This window comes from Schistocerca cancellata, chromosome 2, assembly GCF_023864275.1.
Source record: "Schistocerca cancellata isolate TAMUIC-IGC-003103 chromosome 2, iqSchCanc2.1, whole genome shotgun sequence".
In the NCBI taxonomy this organism is placed as follows: Eukaryota; Metazoa; Arthropoda; class Insecta; order Orthoptera; family Acrididae; genus Schistocerca; species Schistocerca cancellata.
The window spans coordinates 1,059,067,859-1,059,091,000 of record NC_064627.1 but is presented as its reverse complement, the minus strand read 5'-3'; the positions used below and the strand labels follow the sequence as shown (position 1 = coordinate 1,059,091,000).

General features: G+C 37.4%; 1 protein-coding gene across 1 annotated transcript in view; it reads right to left on the bottom strand.

Moving 5' to 3' along the window:
* The window catches only part of LOC126163056 (protein O-mannosyl-transferase TMTC4-like), a 137,452-nt gene extending 115,079 nt beyond the window's left edge, over nucleotides 1-22,373 (bottom strand). Inside the window, exons 1-4 of the mRNA XM_049919955.1 lie at nucleotides 21,758-22,373; nucleotides 11,936-12,167; nucleotides 9,166-9,349; nucleotides 6,078-6,257 (exon numbers count right to left, since the gene is read on the bottom strand). Of these exons, the coding sequence (XP_049775912.1) occupies nucleotides 6,078-6,257; nucleotides 9,166-9,349; nucleotides 11,936-12,167; nucleotides 21,758-21,887 (726 nt within the window). The 5' untranslated portion in view covers nucleotides 21,888-22,373. The remainder of the gene's footprint in view (nucleotides 1-6,077; nucleotides 6,258-9,165; nucleotides 9,350-11,935; nucleotides 12,168-21,757) is intronic.
* Between the last annotated feature and the right edge of the window lie 769 nt (nucleotides 22,374-23,142).

Genomic DNA, 23,142 nt, shown 5'->3' with positions numbered 1-23,142 from the left:
TTTATTTACAGCTGAAATTGGTATAAAAATAATAATTCAGTGAAGAGAACAAATGATAATATCAGTTTTCTTTGCAAAAATCTGTGTACACATACTTATAGCTCTAGTTGATCTGCATGTGATGCAACAACTTGACACACACTGCTCCTTCTCACAAAAACATGGCAAATGGATGGAATGCACATAATTCCACAATTATTAGCATCCAAACAATAATATAAGTGTTAGAAAAGCACTCCCTAAATAATGAAGCAATCAATTTAGCTGTTAACACTGACACAAGAAGATATTGCATTGTTGTTGTTGTTGTTGTGGTCTTCAGTCCTGAGACTGGTTTGATGCAGCTCTCCATGCTACTCTATCCTGTGCAAGCTTCTTCATCTCCCAGTACCTACTGCAACCTACATCCTTCTGAATCTGCTTAGTGTATTCATCTCTTGGTCTCCCCCTACGATTTTTACCCTCCACGCTGCCCTCCAATACTATTGCATTAAAAATCTAAAATATTCAAATAAAGTGACTGGAAAATACACACAAAAAGATTACCCAATCACTTTCACATATACTAACCCTCCTCTTTTTAATGTTTTGGAGAGAAATTCAGACACACCAGAAACTAAAACCTCATGGTAGACTCTTACCATCATCCCATGGTCCATCTGCATTACTAGGGAGAACAGATTCCAGTAGGTTAGAGAGAAGATAAACAAGCAAATGGCTTCACTGAAAGAGCTCCAGTTGCTTATATTTACACTGTAAGGTCACATTCTTGTGACATGGCCCAAATTTTCTGCAGCACGTAACTATTGATGTGTAACATATCATGTGCCATGGCAAAATACACTGACAGAAAGAAAAATGCAGCACCAACAAGGAATTTTGAAACATAAACAAAAATTGGCATGCGTTATTTCTACATCGGACATATGATGACTATACTAATTTCTTGCCAGTCACATAAGAGTGGTGCTAGCAGTGCCACTATGAGGATGCCAATCAGGTTTGCTTTAAACACATACTGTAATTGTTGTGGAGTGTTACTTCCTTTGAGATGGGACATGGTATGTTGATATTAGTCAAAGATGCCTTTAAGGTGACATAAAGATGGCAAAGTTTCACCGAGGTGGTGTAATTGGAGTATGAGAAGCTGGATGTTCCTTCTGTGATACTGCAGAGAGATCCGGCAGGAATGTAGCCACTGTACTAGAGATGGGCAAAACTGTTCTTTTCAGAGATTGGATCAGAACTGTTCACTCCCTGAAATGAATTAGCTCTTTTTCACGACTCACCACTCATTTACAATAGAAAATAAATGGAAGGCACATTGCCCTTTAAACTTGGTTTATTCCAGTACTATACCTGTATTTTGATCTTATTTGATCCTATTTTGAAGTAACACAGATAATGAGTAAGAATTTTGTATTGTTTATTGAAATTTCCACGATATGACAAAGTTTTTGATTATTGATTTATTTTGCACTATCGTGGTTTTTTGGGTGATCGGAAAATGTTGTAACTTGAGATTTACATTAACAATATATTTGGCTATAATGTATTAAAATTTCATTAACCTCATACAAATACATCGCAAGCCATATATTTTTAAAGTGAAAGTTTCCTTTCGAAGACGCCTAAAATCGCAAAATCCGTACCAGAATAAGAAAAAAAAAAATATAAATTTGACTGTAAAACGATAGTGCTGCATATAGCCTTACGCAGAGTAAAACAAGGAAAATATTGGTGTATCACATTTTGCGATACGTTTATCGGTTCGCTCGTAATTAAAGCGTAAATTCGAGTGTCCATAATAAAAATCCTATAGTAAGAGGAGTCATCAGGAACCTAATCTAATCAGTTTAAACAAATAAAAATAAAATAAAAACAATTGATGTATACATAACATAATAATGTAATATACATAGCGGTATTACTATGAAGAACAATATCCAGTGGGGACGAACTCCGATGCAGAGGCGCTGAGTCGAGCAGGTCGAGCCGCGAGCTGTATTACTGCGTGAGCTGAGACCGCAGAGACCAGAGTGACACCTGAGTCGCTTTGCTCGACGCTCTGGCTAGAGTCGAGACGGTGGGGTGAGCGTTGAGCGGGCGAGTTCCGAGGGTGGGGGGGAGCGGTGAACTCACCCGCTCCGAGACAAATCGTCCGTTCCCTTGCGAGCAGGTTTTTGCAAGTAGTTCCTATGTTATCCGCTAGGTGGCTCTCTGTCCTGTTGCTCGCATCAACTGCCCAGAGGGCAGGACATGCGACTGAAACGATCGCCGACAGACTGCGATGCGAAGTTAAGCTGCGCCAGACACTGCACAGTGCACACGGCAGACGACGCACAGAGACGGCACGGCATATGTGAAACACAAAATCCAATGGGGCACTGCACAATGCAGGCAGCCAAGGTAGAAGCAGGGCAGAGGCCGGCGCTGGCTGTGTTGTGTGGCGTGCACTGTGCTCTGACCAGCAGAGGCGCTGCTGATATGCTCCGTCGCTCCGTCTCTCTCTCTCTCTCTCTCTCTCTCAGTGGGAAACGTTTGGAGCTACCGTTCTTTTTTCTGAATCACTGATTGTTCACTCCTTTGAAAGATTGAACTCTATGAATTAGTTCAAGAGTGGATCCCCCATCTCTACACTGTACATGAGCACTGGCAGCAGTGGTCATGAAAATGTATAGTTGCAAGAGTGCCGAGCTCTTGACAGCCATGTGGCACTACTGAGAGGGAAGAGCACTGCATTCAGTGTATGGCTCTGGTTCATTACACTGCATCTGCAGCAGCAATTTCAGTAGCAGCTGACACTGCAGTGACATAACGAACTGTTTCAGCTCTGAGCCAGACGGAGCCAGATGCCCTGTTGCATGCATTCCACTGTTGCATGCATTTTCGACTTTAGTGGTGTCAAGCGAGAACTTATTGGAGGATAGGGCGGTGGTCTATCTCCTTTTCTGATGAAACCTGTTTCTGCCTCAGTACCAGTGATGGCTGTGTCTTGGTTACAAGAAGACCAGTTGAGGGCCTGCAACTACCCTGTCTGCTTACTGGACACACTGTACCTACACCTGGAGTTAAGGTCTGGGGTGTGATTTCATATGACAGTGGGAGCACTCTCGTGGTTATCTCACACAGCATGACTGCAAATTTTTATGTCGATCTGGTGATTCGACCTATTGTGAACAGCGGTCTAAGAAGTGTTTTCCAATAGGATAACACTTGGGCACACACTACTGTTGCAATCGAACATGCTCTTCAGAGTGTCAACATGTTGCCTTGGCCTGCTCAATTACTAGATCTGTCTCCGATTGAGCAAATATGGGATATCATTGGACGATAACTCCAGCATCATCCACAAACAGCATTAACAGTCCCAGTATTGACCAACCAAGTGCAACAGGCATGGAACTCCATCCCACATCCAGTACCTGTACAACACATTGCATGCACATTTGCATGCATGCATTCAACATTCTCGAGGTTATAGCAGTTATTAATATGCCAGCATTTCGCATTTAAAATGGTTTGTCTTGGGCTTACATTAACCTGTGATCTTGCAATGTTAATCACTTAAATATTCCAAAAATTTTATTACTCTACATTAATTATTTTTTTGGTGTTGTGATTTTTTTTTCCACCAGTGTCTATATGGTGACCGGAAAGCTGTTTGTAAGTATACAGCTCACAGTGGATTGCACAGTATAGATGTAGATGGTAGATAGGTACAGACAGGAAATGATTTGTCCGAGTTACAAAAAGGGGCTATAATCGGCTTTCAGACAAATGAGAGCATAAGAGGCAGCTTTGTTTAAAGGCTTCAAAAAGGGCCATCATAGTGGGCCAAAATAGCTTTGTTGTAATGATATTCACAAGAATTACAAAATAGCTAGTATATCAACACTACAGCTTCCTTAAAAAAAACTTTAGATTTGACAAATCATCTTTCATAGCTGAGTGGTCAGCACAGCTGAGTGCCACGCAGGGGGCTGCGGTTCGATTCCTTGCCAGGTCGGAGATTTTATGCACTCGAGGATTGACTGTTGTGTTGTCATCATCATCATTTAGGTGCGAGTCACCAAAGTGACATCAGATGAAAAGACTTGCACCAGTGGTTGAACAGCCCCAGATGGGGTTTCCTAGCCAATAACACCATATGAACATTTCATTTCATTTAACCTGAAAAGAATTGCTAACTTTTTATAATGTAGGAAAAGATAGATTGCTATTTACCATATAGAAGACATGATAAGTTGCAAACAGGCACAATTAAAAGGCACTTACACAAAGCTTTCGACCAAAGCCTTCATTAGCAACAGAGAAACACACACCATTCATACACACTCACAAGCACACTTAACAAGCACATGACTGCCAGTTCCAGCAGCTCAGATCAACATTTTGGAGTACACTGTATTCATCTTTATAGCTTTGTTATTGCCTCTTTGTTATTATCCAATTTGTTTATGAGAAATTTTTTTTGGTCTTTGATGATGTCATTAACTTGATTTGCTATCAATTTTCTGATCAGCCCTTCATTTATACTATGGTTTTTGTTTCTTCCCTCAAATGCTCTGCTACAAGATGTTGCAAGAGGTAACATTTATTCTTATGTACCTGGCTCCAAATATTAACAATATGAAAAAATTCATTTTATGTATACCAATATTGCTACAAATTCAGGCTTCGTTGATGAATTTTACTGATAAATTCTTCCTGGGAAATCATCAGAAACTTTATTATTTTATGTGTGATTTTCATCCTGAAATTTCAGAGTTCCATGTTTCATTAACACACTCAGTTTTCTTTCAGACTCAACATTATGTTTGGTTGAGTAGAAATTGAATAATTAAACATGAATAATGAAGTTTCAACTAGAGTAAGGGAAAGCATCAACTGTGCAACTATTTGAGAGAAAAACCAAAGGGATATGGTGATGTAGGTTAAAGTCCCAGGTATGACATCCTGCAGCCCTTCATCCTGCTGGGCCCTCCTTTGCAAGTTATCAACACAAAAATTTAGGAATGTAGTGTGATTTTGTACCTTTGTGAAAAAAGGATATGTATTAGATTGGTTGCTCAGCATAACAATTAATGTTCTGGCTTTCCGCATAATAGGTTCCTGACTCGAAATTCATGGGGAGCTATCTAATTTTTTATTTTTAAATCTTCATTGGAATGCATTTTCTCATTACTTTTATTCAATTATTTGAGTAAAATGTATTTTTTTATTTCAGTTCCTTTTTCACATCATTTTAACCACTGTATTATCTTTTTCAATTGCTCTAATTTTTTTCTTCCTATCATTCTTTTTCCACTTGGAATCTTTGCTCATGTGAATTTAATTCTTTCTTATTTATCTGTCATGAAGATTTAATGAAAGAAAGATTTATAAATGAAACGAAATTCAAGCAAAATGAGGACTAGAAAAAATGAATGCAATATCATGGGCAAAATATACGATGATAAAATGCTAGAGATCTAATCGAAGTTAATAAATAAAAATAATTATAATCACATGAACAAAGATTCCAAGTGGACAAAAATTTTCGGAACAAAAATAAGAGCAATTGAAAAAGTTAATTGACATGATGTGGCAAAGAAACACAAATAAAAAAATACATTTAACCCAATTAATTGAATAAAAATAATGGCCAAAGTCCTTTCAACAAAGATTTAGAGATAAAAATCCAGACAGCACCCCACGAGTTTCAAAATGACAGCCTTCTGCATAGGAGGCAAGAACTTTAACCATTACACAGTGCTACTGATCTGCCACATATCACTTATTCGCAGCTGCATAACATCAATTGAAATTCAGAAATTTCTTATGCCGATTATTAGCAAAAGAGGGCCCACCAGGGTAAGTGGTGGCATGGTTTGATCCCTGGGGTCTTAAACTACATCACCATATAGATGATTTCAAAAAAATTGATCCCACCATTGTGGACCTCTCCTTGTACGATTATTACTGTTACATAAATAGATTTGTACAATACACTATACAGAAACAGAGAGAGCATGTGAGATTTTTTTTTACTCTACCAGTTCCAAAAAATATTCTCCGATGTACTGCATACTTACAAGCACTGTGATGCCTTGTTCCTTACAGAGCATCGATATACAGCAAAGAACCATACTGACAAACAGGGCCCAGAGCTTTTCAGTCTCACTCTTATAGTGAATTGCTCTGCAGTACATCAGAAATGATAGAAGGAAGAAGACAGCACATAGTAAATCAGCTCTTCCCACAACACCTGCAACCTGAAAAGTTTATAATTTAGCAACTGAAGAAATAGTAAACAAGGTTTTTAACATTATGGCAAAAGTGGGAGTTATGCAATGATTGTTGATTTTCAGTGACTAAATCCTGAAATGATTTTCTATCAATTAGAGGCCTTTTGCTATGGTCAGATGAATTTCTTGTCAAAACTCAATATCCCCCCCCCTTCCCTGCGGATGACATCCTCATGGGGGTGGGGTGGGGGTGGGGGGGCTCTGGCTTTTCTGAAGGTCTGATGCATGGGCTGGCTCACTGCTATTGAAATTTTTCTTCCTACTTTTGTAACAGATGCTGGAGTAACCCACTAAGATAGTCTGAACTCAATGTATTGTCTATAATACACAATTCTAAATGATGACATGTGACTATATCTGTATGTATTCCAGTCAGACAAGAGAATGTACGAGAGTCCATCAAGACAATAATAATTGGTACAAATATACTTCAGCATCATTTGTTCACTGGCAAGCACTTCTTTGTCATCATGGATATCATATTCTCTCCCTTCACCTGTGGCACCACAGAGCAGGCAACACCACCCAGCAGGTAGAAGTGTCCTTTCACAGCCCTCCCCCCTTGCTGATAGCACAGGATTGGTACAACTCTCATCTGCACAGACTACAAAAAACACCTCCCAAAAGTGGGGTGCTTCCTACTTATTAACCACCTTAACTCAATATCTTTTGTCAGCCGATCAAGAGCAAGGAAGTGTGACATCTCATTCCCAGAATGACATCTGACATTTCACTATCTGAAGTAAAATTCCGTTTCTGCATGCTCTTGCGCAGAGGCACGACATCACATTTGAGCACAATTGACTGTTGTCAGTTGCTGTTGTCCACCATGGTGGAAGACTGACACATTCTTCAACACCAGTATCTAGATAACATTTATCTGTCACACCCTTCTCCTACTGATTAAAATTACTGGTGTGTTTAATAATCTCTACGGCCTTCCATATTACCCACTTGTAGCTGCCAGTAACTGACTCTTATCAAATCGAATTGTTGGGTATCAAAACGAAATTCATCCAACCATGGCATAATAGCCAGGAATATTTTAATAAGTGTGTAAATTCTGACCATTAAAGTTTATATTTTCCAATTTCCTTCAAATGTGGGAAAAGCAACTTTTTTATAATGGAGGGCTGTCTCGAAATACTAGTCTTAGTGCAAGCAAATAGTAGACATCATCTGGTTAAGAGCTTGTCATTGGCTACTGCTGACCAGACATATAGGTGCATTGCCATCATAATTTATGTGCACAGGCGTGGTGTGTGGATGAGTTTTTAGCCAAGCTTACTTATAAAGGACTCATCAGTCACCAGAAAGAACACTGTTCCACTATGTTCACCTACAGTAATTTACATACATTGTTGCTTATCTACTAATGTGTGTGACAAACCACTGAATGATAGTTCTGCACCACCCTCATGATTTTCACTGTATGTGCATGAAGCTTTTTAATTACTTTTTTTAAAATCAGTAACATCTTTCTGAATACTCTTTGTAACCACAGTAAATATATACACACAGCCACATGTGTAATGGAGAAAAAAGAGTAAATCTGCATTCTTGGTGCAGTATAGTAGGAAGCATGTAATCTCCAAATGTGAACAAGACTTTGTGCCTAAGAGTTGCCTTGCAGGTTCATTTCAAAATAAGATCACGTGTGTATTGTCACTTTACAGTAAAAAGGGCTGTTGCAAAAGAAATTTATATGTTGAACTGCTATCATTAGATACAGAACACTGAAGCTGTGAAGGTGTCGTAACACCAGCTGAAGAAAGCTACCAAGAAATTATAGCTCGTGCAAACTTTAAGGAGAACAGGAGAAAACTGTGCAATACTTTTTGGAGGTGACTCAGAAGGTTGTGTTGACTCAGACAGTATGCAACTGTCTCCACATCATCAGTTTGACCTCTGCATGTCCATTAAAAATAGCAGTACAAACTCAGCAGTGCTGTGGTGCGAGAAGAAGGTGGCCAAGGAAACTACTGGGATGGAACCTGGATCAATGGCATTGAGTTTTTTTCATTGTCAAGTGAAGAATTTGTCTGATACCTGACAACTGTCATAAAAGAATGTATGGGTGGTTAAATAACAATGCATACTTTAAGCAAAGAAGTCCCACAGTTTCGAATGGGATTTAGATGAGTGATGTTTTCAATTGCTACCATGTTTGGATGCTGGACACCTCTCATCACTATTAAATGGTAATTTAAGGTTTTTTTTCTGTATCAGGACACAATCCTACATCCCATTATACAGGAATGCAGTCAACATTTCAGTGATGGATTCACATCTTAAGACAATAATGTATGACCATTCAACATTCACCTTGTGAAAACCTATTGGTTCTGAACAAAAAAAAAAAAAAAAAAATGTAAAGACCACAGGAAATACATGCTTGTACATAAATGAATTGTATTTGACCACAAATGGCACCTCTGCAATGCCTTCAACTGGTTGCAAGTGTCAGCCATGGTCAGAACAGGTTCTGTGTAGCTGTAAGTGCATTATGTTGGTGCAAAGTGAATTCAACTGTGGGCAAATTTTTGGTACTCTTATGGTGGATGTTTCCATAGCCAAGGTAGCCAAAGTGTTTAGTGTTTTAAGAGAAACCATATCAAAGTTTATTTCTCTAACAAAAGCATCTCAATCTGTGTTTGCCAGTCAACAATTTTAAGGTCTTCACCATAAGTAGTATATTACAGCTTAAGATCCAATAATAATGTAGCACATTATAATGAAATAATTTTGTTTTGAAGGATTTAACATGCACTTACTACATATGAAACTGTTCACATATGAAGGGTAACACAAAAAGCACAAAAACAAATTTTAACCAACTGGGCATCTACAGAAATAAAAGTACTTGATAACTCACAGCCTCTGAATGCACAGGATGGACAGCAAAAAGCAATGCAGTCAGGAACGATGCTCTTGGACATCCACCACCATAAAGTATGTCACAGAATGGTAAAAGTAGTACAGATGCAAGAGCATGCAGCCATATGTTGGTCACATGAAATCCCCATGGCTTCAGTCCTCCAGATAACCAGTAATTCCACCTACAAAATAAACAAGCAATCAATAAAAGAAATAAAAAACAAAAATTAAAAAATACAGATTCCAGCTGGAGCCAACTGAAGGAGCTGATAATGTTTGTGTCATGAACAAGTACGGCAGTAAAATGATTATGACTTTAAACTGCAAAAGGGATTATGCAAATTCCTGTTCCATCACATGGACTGATTTTTTCCTCATTTCAGGCAAATTGTAAAATATTTCCTTCAAATATGTGTAGTTTAGGTTTGTTGGGGGACATTTATGAAAGTGTGGGGCATCTGTAAAGGAAGCTGTATGCACAATGCTAGCTCAACCAATTTTACAGTACTGCTCCAGCGTCTTGAGTCATCATTAAGTACCTGTCACAGCAGACATTAGATTACATTCAGACATGTGACACTTGGATCACAAGTGTTTAAGTTTACTAGAAAACTTAAATGGAATTTTTTGGAAGAAAGGACAAAGTGTTCTTGTGAAAACTTGTTGGATAAATTTGAGGATTCTACATCAGAGGAAGACTGTGCACAGTAGCTACATTGTCTCCACCATACATGTGACATACCTGGCCACACATCAGCTTGTAGTTTTTCGGAGGCAGCGATCATGGCGAAAAATATACAAAAATCAGACACCCTCCCCCCCCCCCCCCCCCCACTGAATTAGTTATGGCCAGTCCATGTCTTAATTATGCAATTAAGTTGCATTTATCTGGTATGCAGGTACTGTGCCTTCTAATTAGACAATAGTCACTGTCCAGTATAACCTAACCTAACTGTCCAACAACAGTCTCACTCAGATGACCAATGTGTATGGCATTTTTATATTCAAGTTGATCAGCAACCATTGTTAACTGTCCTACTTCACTGTACACTGTCTTATTCATGACAACATATCATTGCACCATTACATTATTACAGTTCAGATTGACATGGGTTTCGTGCTCACAATCTAGGCACTGACTGTCTTTCATATTCAAGTTAATTCACATATGTTATTAACAGTTCAGATACACAGTCCAGTTTCATATTAAGTTAGACACATTATTGCATAAGTACATTATGGCTCTTTTGACTGATGTGAGTTCACACTCAAAATCTCGTAACAGACTGACTTAAAATGGCATTAGGCCCAGGGTCTATATTAGCTCTGCAAACATGGCTACTAAAGTTTCACATTGTTAAACATGTAATTTTGATGATTTACAATTAGAATTTTAAATCTCAAATTAACTGAATAGTGCAGAAAAATTGGTTTTGGTCTGAACTTTATGTTACAATAAGAGTTAAAATTGAAATAAGCCTTCTTGACAATGAAACTGGATAAACAGCCAATTAAATGATGCCATACACAAAAGTGTTAATTAACTGGACACTAATTAAGTGCTGATGTTCCTACAATGTTATGGAAATTAGCTTCTTGAATACTTTAATGATGTCTATAGGTTGTTTTCCTAACTTGATCAGTAATATAGTGATTTCATATGTTTACATGTCAACAATGTGACTGGAATAGGAAATAATCACTGTTAGCTTAGTGAACTGAACTTAAGCAAAACTTTTTTCTTGAAATTGTTCAAATTAATTAGGAAATTGTTCTGACTAATGTAATTTAGCAAAGTTGGGCCTGACGTTATACTCAGAATTACAGAATGACAGCTATATCTTATGGCACGTCTCTCAGTAACACTAATGATAATTAAGAAGAAAAAAAATTCAATCATTAATGGATGCAAATAACAAAACAAAAAGGGAATGGGTCCCAGCTTGCTTTGCTACAAAATCTTTGTAGCACCATGAGCATAAGATAGGAGAATTTAGTACATGTAAAAATGCATTTTCCCCTTGTTCTGTATGCAAGTGGAATTGCTCAGAGAGCCATTAATATTTGCTTGTCAAGTATAAATGTAGACAGAATATTGAACTCTAACCTTCTTTCTTTTTTTCACTCTATACTTTGATCAATGACATCAAAATTCTCTCTTCACTTACCGCTTTGCGTGCCTCTTATGACAACATTTGAGTGTGTCTGAAGCTTTACTTTTAAATTTTGTTTGATTCTTTAAAGCCCCCTTCACTTTCTCTCCGGAGAGTTACTGAACACCATTATACTAAATACTGAACATAGACTGAGGTATAAATCAAACTGAAATAATATACCCTAATCATTCTCATTGCACTGTGAGCATAATACATGGCAAGTTACCAAACCTCTTGATAATTTGTTTGATACTTCCTAGTACCGTATACTGAATTTTCTTGCACAGCCCACTTAGGTTATCTGAAAATATGGTGGCTGGCCATTTTATAAATTACTAAAGGTGTAGATTAGTAGGGCATCCTGGCACTTAGAAGTCACGGGGCACGAGTATCATAAAATAAATTTGCATCTTCTTTACCTTGCAATATAATCTCATATATTTACAGTTAGATGGTACTCCGTGTGTGTGTGTGTGTGTGTGTGTGTGTGTGTGTGTGTGTGTGTGTGTGTACGGATAAGCAATCTACAAATTTCACAGATTCTCTAATGAATAAGTATATATAGATATAGAATGACACATATAAACAAATGAAGATTATATTTTTTTGTACCTGAAAGAAAGGACAGTCAGTGGTCTGTATGACTTGTGGCTAGTCTTGTCTGTAAGTCTCGTCCCCCAAAAATCATTGAAAAATAAATTCCAAACTGGAGTCTCAGGCTGCAAATCTTCATTATTCACAATGGCTTCAGTGTCGTCAAATACAAATTCACCATCAACTGAGTTTTTGTAGCAGAGTATTGCCACCAGGCCAACAATAACTGCTGAAAATGGTCCTGAGAGTTCTGAAAAAGATGGAGAAACTGATTAAGATGTCTGAAATAACAATATTGAACCAAATTTCACTCTCCTATACTGCAACATAATATATATTGAAAAGATACTTTCGTATGGATTTGAATTGTGATTTGTGGCTTGTGCAGACTGTGTCCTATGGAATAAGCTAACCAAGCATGACTCATGAAAAAGTACAACTTTTGTCAACACAAAGATTGATTTTAGCACCACAGTGAATTATTAGGTATGGTCCTAGTGTAGGCAGTATGCCCATCCTTTTCTCCAAACTTGAAATGACTTTCTCAGGCATTTATGGGGGAACCACACTTTAATGTGTGGACTCTATCATGGTACAACTTGGTATTTATCACATTAATAAATCAGTGTCCAAGATGAGGTAAAAAATGTTTTACCTGAGACTATAATGCAGTTAGCTAAGTTCAATTTTCTTAGGGATTTTCTGTGCTGACCTATTACTTCCTAAAACAGTGAAAATGACATGGTTATACACTAACATTAATTCCAGGGGTATGAGAGTGTTCAAAAGCTAAAATAATCTTTATTTTTCATATGATACTGTAATGTCAGTAACAGCAATATGGATAAACATCTCATCTTTTTATATGTCAAAAGCAAAGCAACCTTCCATCTTTTTTACGTACTTCTCCACACATCAGTCCTCCTATATAAAGCAACTAGTAGCAGCATAATCAAGGTTTCAAGAAGGTACTATCGTCTGAAGCTTTTTGGCGGTGCAGTAGAAAGCACTGCTTCATTTTCCCTTCTTTGCCAATGTTGTGTGGGGAAAAACAGATCCCTGCTGCTGCTCATCTATACCTGCAGAGGGCTAGATCTGCGCAGTAAATGGGATAACACCATTGACTAATACAGACTTTGAACAGAATTCTGTTGCTAAGGCAGAAACATTTATGATCTGCTGAAATGCTCAGATTCAGCTGCTTATGCTGTTAGGGTTATTGCAAATTACAGTGACAAACATATCAGTAAATTATCCTACTATGCCTATTTTCATCCACTGCTTTCATATGGTATCACATTTTGCAGTAACTAATCATTAAGAAAAAAATTACTCATTGCAGAAAAACATGTAATTAGAATAATAGCTGGAGCCCATCCAAGATCACCTTACAGACATTTATTTAAGGAACTCAGGATATTCACTGTACCTTTGCAATACATATATTCACCTACGAAATCTGATATTAATAACCCATACAAGTTCAAAAATAATAGTGAAGTGCATAGCTATAATACTAGAAGAAAGAATGATCTTCACTATTCTGGGTTAAATCTGACTTTGGTACAAAAAGGGGTTAATTATGTGGCCACAAAAATCTTTGGTCATTTGCCAAATAGCATTAAAAGTCTGACAGATAGCCAACCAGCATTTAAAAACAAATTAAAAGAATTCCTGATTCACAACTCCTTAATTTCCTCTGTGAGCTGGACTACTTTAGGACAAGGCTACAGGTTCTCTTAACGAACAATATTGGTGTTTGCACATAGGGATACACCCTAAAAGGATGGGAAAAAGATTAAGGTTTAATGTCTCATCAGTGATGACATTGTCAGAGAGGAAGTACAAGGGCCTTTGAATAAGTAATGCAACATATGATTTTTCTCAAAGCAGGATCATTTTATTCATGATTTAAATACACATTATTTTCCCCCCAGTTCTTTGGCTACAAAATGTTACTTTTCAACTTAATCTTTGTTCAATTCTATGAACACCTTAATGTGAAAGCACATATGCCATCATGGTACTATCCTACTGGTTTGATCTCTGCCAAGCTCTAGCTGCATCAGTAACTTTTCCGTAACTGCTGTCGAGCTTCCCACACAGTCCGTTCTTCAGTGGGCCAATGAGATGGAGAAGAATACCCAATCAAATTTTGATCTCTGCTTGGGTGTACAGACTTCTGCATGGCCTTATGTTATCATAGAGAAAGAGAAGTGTGTTCACATTTTTTGCAGCCATGAACACGTTGTAAATAATTTCTTCAGTTTCTGAAGAGTCTTTTGATAGACTACAAAGTTTATAATTTGGTAGTGAAGGAGCACATTGAACAGAATAACCCATTCAAAGTTCCAGATGACTAAAGTGCTGACTTCACCAGCTGAAGGTACTGTTTTGAACTGATTCCAGAAAAAAATGGGGAATTCATGTTTCATCATTTGTGACAATGTTTGATAAGAAAACCTCTCTTTCAGCTTCATAACAAGCAAGCAATTTGGTACAGATGTCCCTTCTTTAATCTTTATGCACTTCAGATCGGTTTTGGGGAACACAGCAGGCACAAATGTTTGAATCACAAGTGAGTCAGCACTACCAACAGAGATGTTAAGTCAAGCACTGTGTTGCCCAACTGTCATTCATCAGTCACTTCAAATAAGTGTTTCCACACACTGCAACATTTCAGGCATCATAGCTGTATGTGGCTGCAGTGCGCATGTGGATAAGACAGATTTCCTTCTCCTTGTTCTGTTGACAACAGACACTTTGCCTGGTGACACTGTGCTTCTATCCAATGCCCACTACCCCCTAGTTATTCTAAAAAAGCCTGTGAATATTTGTGATGGCTTCATTTCCCACTAAAAGAGTAGCTGCTCTTTGTTTAGAATGCACCTTAGTTGCAAATGTAATTTTGAAGACATAGTAGTATAGCCACCTACTGAGAGTTACTAGAAATATACAGGATGATGCAGGAATGTTTAAGGATGCTGCAAACCAACTTACAATTTTTCTGAACCAAAATTGGCTGAGACAAACAATTTGTTGCATTACTTGTTGAATGCCCCTCATACAGGCTTGTATTGTGGACGAAAATCAGCTATATTTTTTTTCCCAAAAGAAGCAGTAGATGGGCAGTCACTGTGAAAACAGTGCAGGTACGTGTGCACAGAAAAATAACTGCAACTATTAAGACATGGAGAAAATTTATTGGCCTCACATGGAACTGATATTAATGAGATTTTCTTCTTGGTATACTGGTGAATGTTGTAGCATGCAGTTATGTCTCCTTGCCTCCTCTAGCTGCTCCTGGGAGTTCTGTGTGTTCTTCACTTTTCTGGCAACAGCCACAGCACCACCACTCAGTTAACCAAACACTGAAAGGCCTGTGTGGTCAGGAATGACAAGGGGGTAATTCCACCTGATGGCTTGGGTATAAGCAGAATCTGAAGTGCTTTAACTGCTCCTTTATGGTTCAGTGTGCTTTTAGCCTCATATATCGCTGTTGGGATTAAGTTTTTTAAACATCCCTGCTCTGGCTTCTTCTTCTTCACCATTGCCTTCTTTTCTTCTTCTTCAGTGCACAATGTGTGGCATTCATAACTTGCTGGAAATTTACACCCATGCCCAACTTAATTTTACCACACATGATTTTATCAATTACAAATGCTGAAATCATGTGATGCTTTGATCTGCATGCAAATTTTGTTTGGACAGCTTTTAAAGTATGTCTGTCAGTTTTATTCAAATGGATAAGCTGAACTAACAAAAATTTATTATTAATCGAAATTCATCCAAAGTTGGTATTGGTTTCTAAGGAATCTGTTCCTACACGAGCTGCTGAATTTGTGTGTGATCATGCTCTTAAAGACAATTCACTTGGGACATGTGAGAACTGCAACAACTGAGGAAGCGCACCATCTGATACGCAAAAATTAACAACTAAAAGTGCAATGAAATCACTGTTGCCATAAGAACATTTATACAAAAAAGTGGCTATGGAACACATTTGTGCAAGATGGGTGCCAAATCTACTGAATTTTGACAAAAAGCAAAAAAAAAAAGGTAAATGTCTAAAAATTAAGAAAAAAGACCTATTGCTTTAGTATGCTGATCTGAACTTCAATACTGTACATCAAATTTGACAATGCCACCACTCGGCTGATCACCTGAGAAGACTTTATCACTGGAATATGCTGAGAAAGCCTGCAGCCACATATGTCCAATGACTAGCCTACTGTAGTAGTGAATGAGTATTTTCAGAGAGGTTTTGGCAGTGCACTTCAGATTAGGAGGCTGTTCACTGGAAAAATACTGAAGAGTGTGAAATGATCTGATAGTGAGTTACATATTCCACAGATCATTTGAAAGATTCTTTTATTGAAATGATGTGGAACAATTCAGTTTACAGGTTATGTACACATGATTAATGTTAAGATTAGTGAACACACATTATTTTTAGTCCTATGTTTAATTTAATTATCTTTTTTCTCTTTCATTTTTACTGTCGAGCAATTTCTAAGTAGAAATTTGTCAATGGAATAGGGGTTGTCCATGAGAAATGATTTAAAACTTGGCTTTGCTACATGTCAGACATTTTATGTTATTGGGCAAATTATCAAAAATTTTTATTGTTTCATATTGAACTCCTTTCTGAGCCACTGGCAGCTTTAAGAGTGAGTAATGAAGGTTATTTTTCCCCTCTAGTGTTGTAGGTATATAGATCACTGTTCTCAAATTATGATGGATTATTTGAGATGAATTTCATGGCACAGTTAAAATGGCTACTCCCCTTAAGAGGTCCATGTGTGAACACCACATGTTATTCTTACTACTCACTTTTGTGCAATCAATATTTTCTTCCTAAATGATGAGTTGCCCCATAAAATTATTCCGTGTGACATTATTGAGTGGAAACATGCAAAATATGTTGCAAGGTTCATATTTTTGTTTCCAAGATTAGCAATTATGCGAAGAGAAACAGTAGCTGCACTTAATTGTTTGCGAAGCTCAGGAATATGCTTCCACCAGTTACAGTTTTCATCAGTCTGTATATGACTGTTGCATAGAAATAAATTTAGTGTGTGCTTTTTTTTTTCAATATTTAAGGAGAGTACATTTTGAGTACCATGTTTGCTCAATGAATGTTAAGTGGAAGGTCATTTCCAAAAAATTGGGTATATGTTAAATCACCAGTTCCACATAACTTGAGTTTTTCTAAGAGAGTTTCATGATCTACACAATCAAATGGCTTGGAAAGATCACAAAAAATACCAACTGGCAGTACATTGTTATTTAAGGCTTGTACTATTTGATGAGTGAATGTATACATACCATTATCAGTCGAGCAACTCCTCTGGAATCACAACTGTGATAAGTTAAGTAAATTGTTATCGTATGGGCTACTCTTGATTAGATCACTTTCTCAAATATTTTGGAAAAAGATGTCAGTAAGGAAATTGGATGATAATTATTGAAATCCATCTTGTTATCTTTCTTATGAGGTGGTTTAATAATTGTATATTTTAACCAATCTGGAAAAATTCTCTGTGCCAATGAAAAATTGCGAATATCAATAAGGACATTGCTTATTATGTTGGAACAACTTTTCAGAATTCTGTTTGAAAATTCATCAACTGCACAAGAGCTTTTGTATTTTAGTATTTTTATAATTGTATTAATTTCAGTGAAGGAAGTTGGTGCTACTTCTAGATGCTTAAAGTTTTATGGAGTGACATTTTTAATACATTCTCTTGCTTTTTCAACTGAACTGTTACATCCCATATTTACTGCTAAAACATAGCAGTGAAAGTGATTGTTAAATGTACTTGTAACTGATGAATTATCAGCCACAACATTGTCATTTAGTTTATTGTTATGGAATTTTGTACTCTAATTGGCTGCTCTGTCTCCTGTTTGACAATGTCCCATACAGTTCTAATCAAGTTATCTACACTGTTTACTTCTGTCAGAACATGAATACTTCTGGACATTTTAATGATTTTCCTTCAAATATTACATTACTTTTTGTAGTATACAAGTCATGTCAGATCTTGACTTACTCTGGCCTCTACATAAATTTCCATTTTACTGTTACACGAGTTTTTAATTTCCTTAGTTATCCACAGCTTACCCCCCCCCCCCTTTCATACATGCTCTGGATAATTTTTTAGGGAAGTGACTTCCAAATATTGACACAAATTTACTATGGAATATACTGAATTTGACATTGGCATTTCTTTCTACACATTGCTCACCCCCCACAGCCCCTTTCAGTTTACTCTTAAAAACACTGCATTCTGTTCTCATTATGAAGCCTCACTGCTTTGTATGAGCTTGCTTCAGGGTTATAAAGTGTCATACTATTTATTTCCACTACTTGTGCATCATGATCAGATAGTCCATTACCAATATGGTACACATTAATTGTTTCAGTCTGAGCACTGTCTATAAAAAATGTTATCAGTCAGTGTCCTATTTTGCTGCACAGGAGTTGGCAAAGTGACTACTGAAATTATACTGAAACACCCAAATAATAATTCTGGTTCATTTTTCCTGTCTGTGTCTTTTAAGAAATCTGCATTGAAATCTCCACAAACTACTAACTGTTTCTTCTTGTCTGACTGGTTGCTCATTAATGCATCTAATAGCTGAAAGTAATGCAGCAAACAGCTAAAAGTTGCCTAGAGGGGATCTGTACACTGGTACAGTTATCAGAGAAGTCTTCTGCAGTGACAACCCACAAGCACATGCTTCTAGGTTCCGATCAACAGAAAAATTATTTGTTTTAGAATTTTTCACTTTGTGTCCAACTTTTATATATGTTGCAACTCCTGCTCTTTTTCCATGTTGACTCTACATGAAAAATGATGCAGGTCTATAATCCCTGGTATGTAATATCTCCATCACTGTGGTTACATGATGTCCAGAGATTGGTGGAACAATTTTCCAAATCTTCTACGCATACAATAAGCTGATCTATCTTGATTTTCAGACTTTTAATGTTCTGATGAAACAAATTAACTTTATTTTCCTGGAAACTGTTAAATGTATTATGGTCTTACATCTCTTTAATTTCTTTCAGTACTGTCAATCTGCAACGTGACTCTAACCTAAAGAATGTGCCCCTTTGATTCCAATAATTAGAGATTTTCTACATGCTTGCAGCCCCCCTTACACTTTCTGCAAGGTGCTCAGCTAATCTTTATCTTCCCTCTCCTATTCAAGTGGTAGCCATGATTAGTGTATCCCCAACTACCAATCACAGCAACAGGCACGGAACAGATATGTGACTTTGTTTCAGTCAAAAACAACTAGCCCAGCTCTTTTTCCACACAGCTAACAACCGTGTTAAACCAGGACTGGTTGTGTTGCTGCAAAATCTCAATGAACCCCACATGAGTATGTGCTGGTGCTACTCCTACTTCCTCCAGGTCATCCTTAATGCTATATTCTAAGTTGCTAGCTAAGCTGTATCCTGCTCCTTCAACTAGGAGTACCTTATGCTTGCCATCAAAATCCGTGCACAAGGCCACTATGTTCTGTCACCTGGCTAAGTTTGGCACTAGGTTTCACAGTGCTTGTGACCTGGTATTCTGCACCTTGCACTCCCTGTAGCAATTGGCCTTCACCTCTTCTGTAACTGCTCCCTAGTAGACAGATTCTTTTTTTCTAGGTGATTTTTCTACTGAGCTAGCATTAAAGTCATTCCTAAAAGTCCACTGCATCCTATTAAGCAGAAAAACTGGTATAGGCCCATCCCCTACTTACAGTAACAAGTTAAACTGATTGCTAACCAGAATTTGAAATGTTATTTCTTAAGTCTTCTCCTTTTGCCTATTACTTGTCACCTTCTCCCAGCTCCAATTGTCTCTTTCCCCCTTCAACCTATCAAATTCAAAATGTGCCATGTCTAATTATGCGTGGAGGACACAAATCTTTCTTTCATTCCGCAATTTTCTTGTCTCGGCTACATAATCTACAACCCCAAGGAACAGACTCATCTGTCACTTTTGTAGCTTCCCCACTGCATTCTCCCTAGTGAAACACCAAAACAACGCTGAGGACTAAATTAAATAAATAAATGTATTGTTAACCTCACCGACACATCAAGATCATTTCTCACTAGTGACGTAAAATGGGGTAGGCATGGGTGTCGTTCTGGTGGATTAATACACTGAGGGTAGTGAAGCACCCATTGTAGGCTAGTATGCTCTGTGACTGGATGGGCAGTTTGGTTCTTTACCAAAGTCTGTCAGTGACCGATGATACAGGTGGGTAGTGGGCAGCTTATAAGTAGTTATCTCACATGAAAAGTTGTACAGTAGTTGAGAAAAAATGAAACTCTGCCAGTGGATATTGTGACTGACTAATTATTTTACTCTGCTGTTTACAAAATAACAAAAACATTTCATTGTATAAGTAGTTACACTGGAAATTGTTCTAATGGTTGTGGCAATAACAAAGTAAAATAATATTTGAAGCATTTGTAGTGAATTGACACAACATGACTGTCTTTAGAGATGTGGTTCTGCCTCTGCAAATGAAGGATATGCCAGTGACAGACTGGAATAAGATGTTCTGGCAGTCCTCAGCTCAATAAACACTCGTGTCTATTTATATTTGCATATATGACCTGTAAGAGTTTTTATTTTTATTAAGCTGATCCATCCTATACAACTGTCAAATGATTCTTGGACAAATAAATTACTAATTCTAATGGATAAGGCATATATGCTCATATTGCATAGAAATGACCTGTGTGGTGAAGAGTTTAAAATACAAAAGATAAAAATGTGAACAGGGACATAACTTCTTTACTCAACCAATTTCCTGTAAGCCATCACAATACACCATTATTGTATTAATTTCCCATTTATTACATTCGCTAATGGCATTTAAAAGAATCTGTTTTGTGTGTGACACTTAAAAACATTTCTTTTTTGTTTTGTTTTGGCAACCCTTCGCCATATGGAGGTAAAATAAAGCAAGTTACTTTCAGATTCTTACTTTTTCTAACAGACAACCTCATCCACTTTCAACATGGTATATCATATTGTTTCAATAAAGCCTCTACCCGTATACGCTAAACTGAACTCTGTTGTACTGTCATCCTGTAAGGCATTGGCCTGCTGACAGATCACTGCTTCATTCTCTGTCATAAGAGAGCAATATTGCCGATTTGCCAGCTATAATTGTGTATTCCTATAACCCTGCCAGAGTTCTGGCACTACACAAATAATTGTTTAGCTTTTGTTTCATATAATATTGGTGTTCATTAGGTTTATGAATGTGGCTTCTATTATTTATAGACCAGGCTTCTTGGCGGAGAATAGCTAAACAAAAATCACTTCAGGAATTCCTATCACAAAGTTGCTATGAAGCTGAGATAGAGAAGAGATGCTATGTCACCTACCTAACTAATAAGAAATGCAATATTGTTAAATAGTTACCGGCAAGAGAAACCACACAACAGCACACTAACCACAAAACATTCGATGGCAATGCACTAACAACTTGTTACCTATTACTGTGATTTCAAAGAGCAATCAATTCAACATACACCATGCTTATGAGCAGCCAATATCACTCAATACAGCACACAAGTTGCTTTACACAACAGGCGAAACACAAAACATTTACAAAAAAAAACAATATTAGGTTTTGGCAGTAGCTTCATTATGATACAAAAATGTGACAATTGGTACATTATTTTCAAAATAACTTGTGGAGCAATAATTTGGAACTCCTCTTGAAACTAGTTATACTGTTACAATAGCTATTGCGTTCCCTATATACAACACATATATAGGAATTTTCGTCACATTACAGCTGCAATTTACGCACTCGGGAATGGTAATCCTGAGTCCCAGGAGACTTCTCTGCGTCTTGAGCCGCGTTTAGGCCTATAGTCATCAGAGTCATCTGACCATCTGTCACCTATTCTCTCAAACAACTTTTGATTCACATTTCTCATTTTGGTTGGTTCTGTTCTCGTTATAATACTATCTGGTGGGCCTCAAATTTGAAGATTTTTTTCCAATATTTACGTTATTTATGTTTTGCAGGAATAAAAACATAAAATTTCCCACAGCGACAACAAGATATAGTTTTAGAAGAATTACATGTTATTCACGAAAAAACTGCATCCAAATACATTATTCCAAAAATTTCAGTCTTTCATTTGCTTTAATAAAAAACACTGAGGAATTTAGCTGACAGGTACGTCAAGTGAGCACATCTAGTTAAAACTGCCATTTTAACTTGCTGATTTACTTCAGTCCCTCGAATAACTCGTGGAATTACTATCATTTTCGATTATTTCAAGCGAGTTTCATTACGCCAAAAAAGCAACTACTCCATCCCCGACGTGAGCAAGCATACCGGCTTCTTCTTAAGTACTTTAGTGCAGATGATCACGATAAGACACACGACGCAGTCGACATTTTCGGCACTTCGATACTTGATTCTACTCTGCAATCGACTAACTTTGCCCTATCAATCCTGGCGGCGTATGATACAGGCGGCCGTGGATTACTGGTGATCTTAATTAGTATCAAAGGCGAGAAATCTACAGCTGTAGATAATATTATTAGCTGATAATGTACAATACTATTGAAACTGTCAGTAGACGTCGGTCTCAAGAAAATTGCGCAATTATTTTACATTGCTGTAAGAGACTGAAAACTACACGAAAAATTGATACATGGAGCAGCAGTAAGCCAGGTTTCCACAGGCATGAATTTCTTACACTTGCATCCCTATAATCGTATGCTTACAAACACATTAAAAGCCGGGTTCACACACGCTTGTGGCTTTCTGTACTGATGCCTAGCTAGCCTACGTATCACACAAGACGCCACAAATTATCTGTTGTTGCACAGCTTTCGATATTTTTACAACTGAAAACATACGGGCAAGCATTAATGTTATATAGTGCATGTTACGGCATTAAAGCTGTGAGAAGCGTCAACTACAAGGAAGACGAAACCCAAATGTTATGCCTGAAAATATATTTCGCGCAGCGATAAATCAGGGATCGCAACACATTTACAAAAGAAATAAACACTCGAAGACGAAAATGCTGTCTGCTATGGCAAACTAACCGACAGCTGGCATTTCAGAATCATCTGCAGACACGTAACTCTTCCAACAAATGTATTCGTTTCTGTAGGCATTTCTAAATAGCTAATTTTGAGTTTAACAGCTGCCACGTCACATTGTGGGGCTAT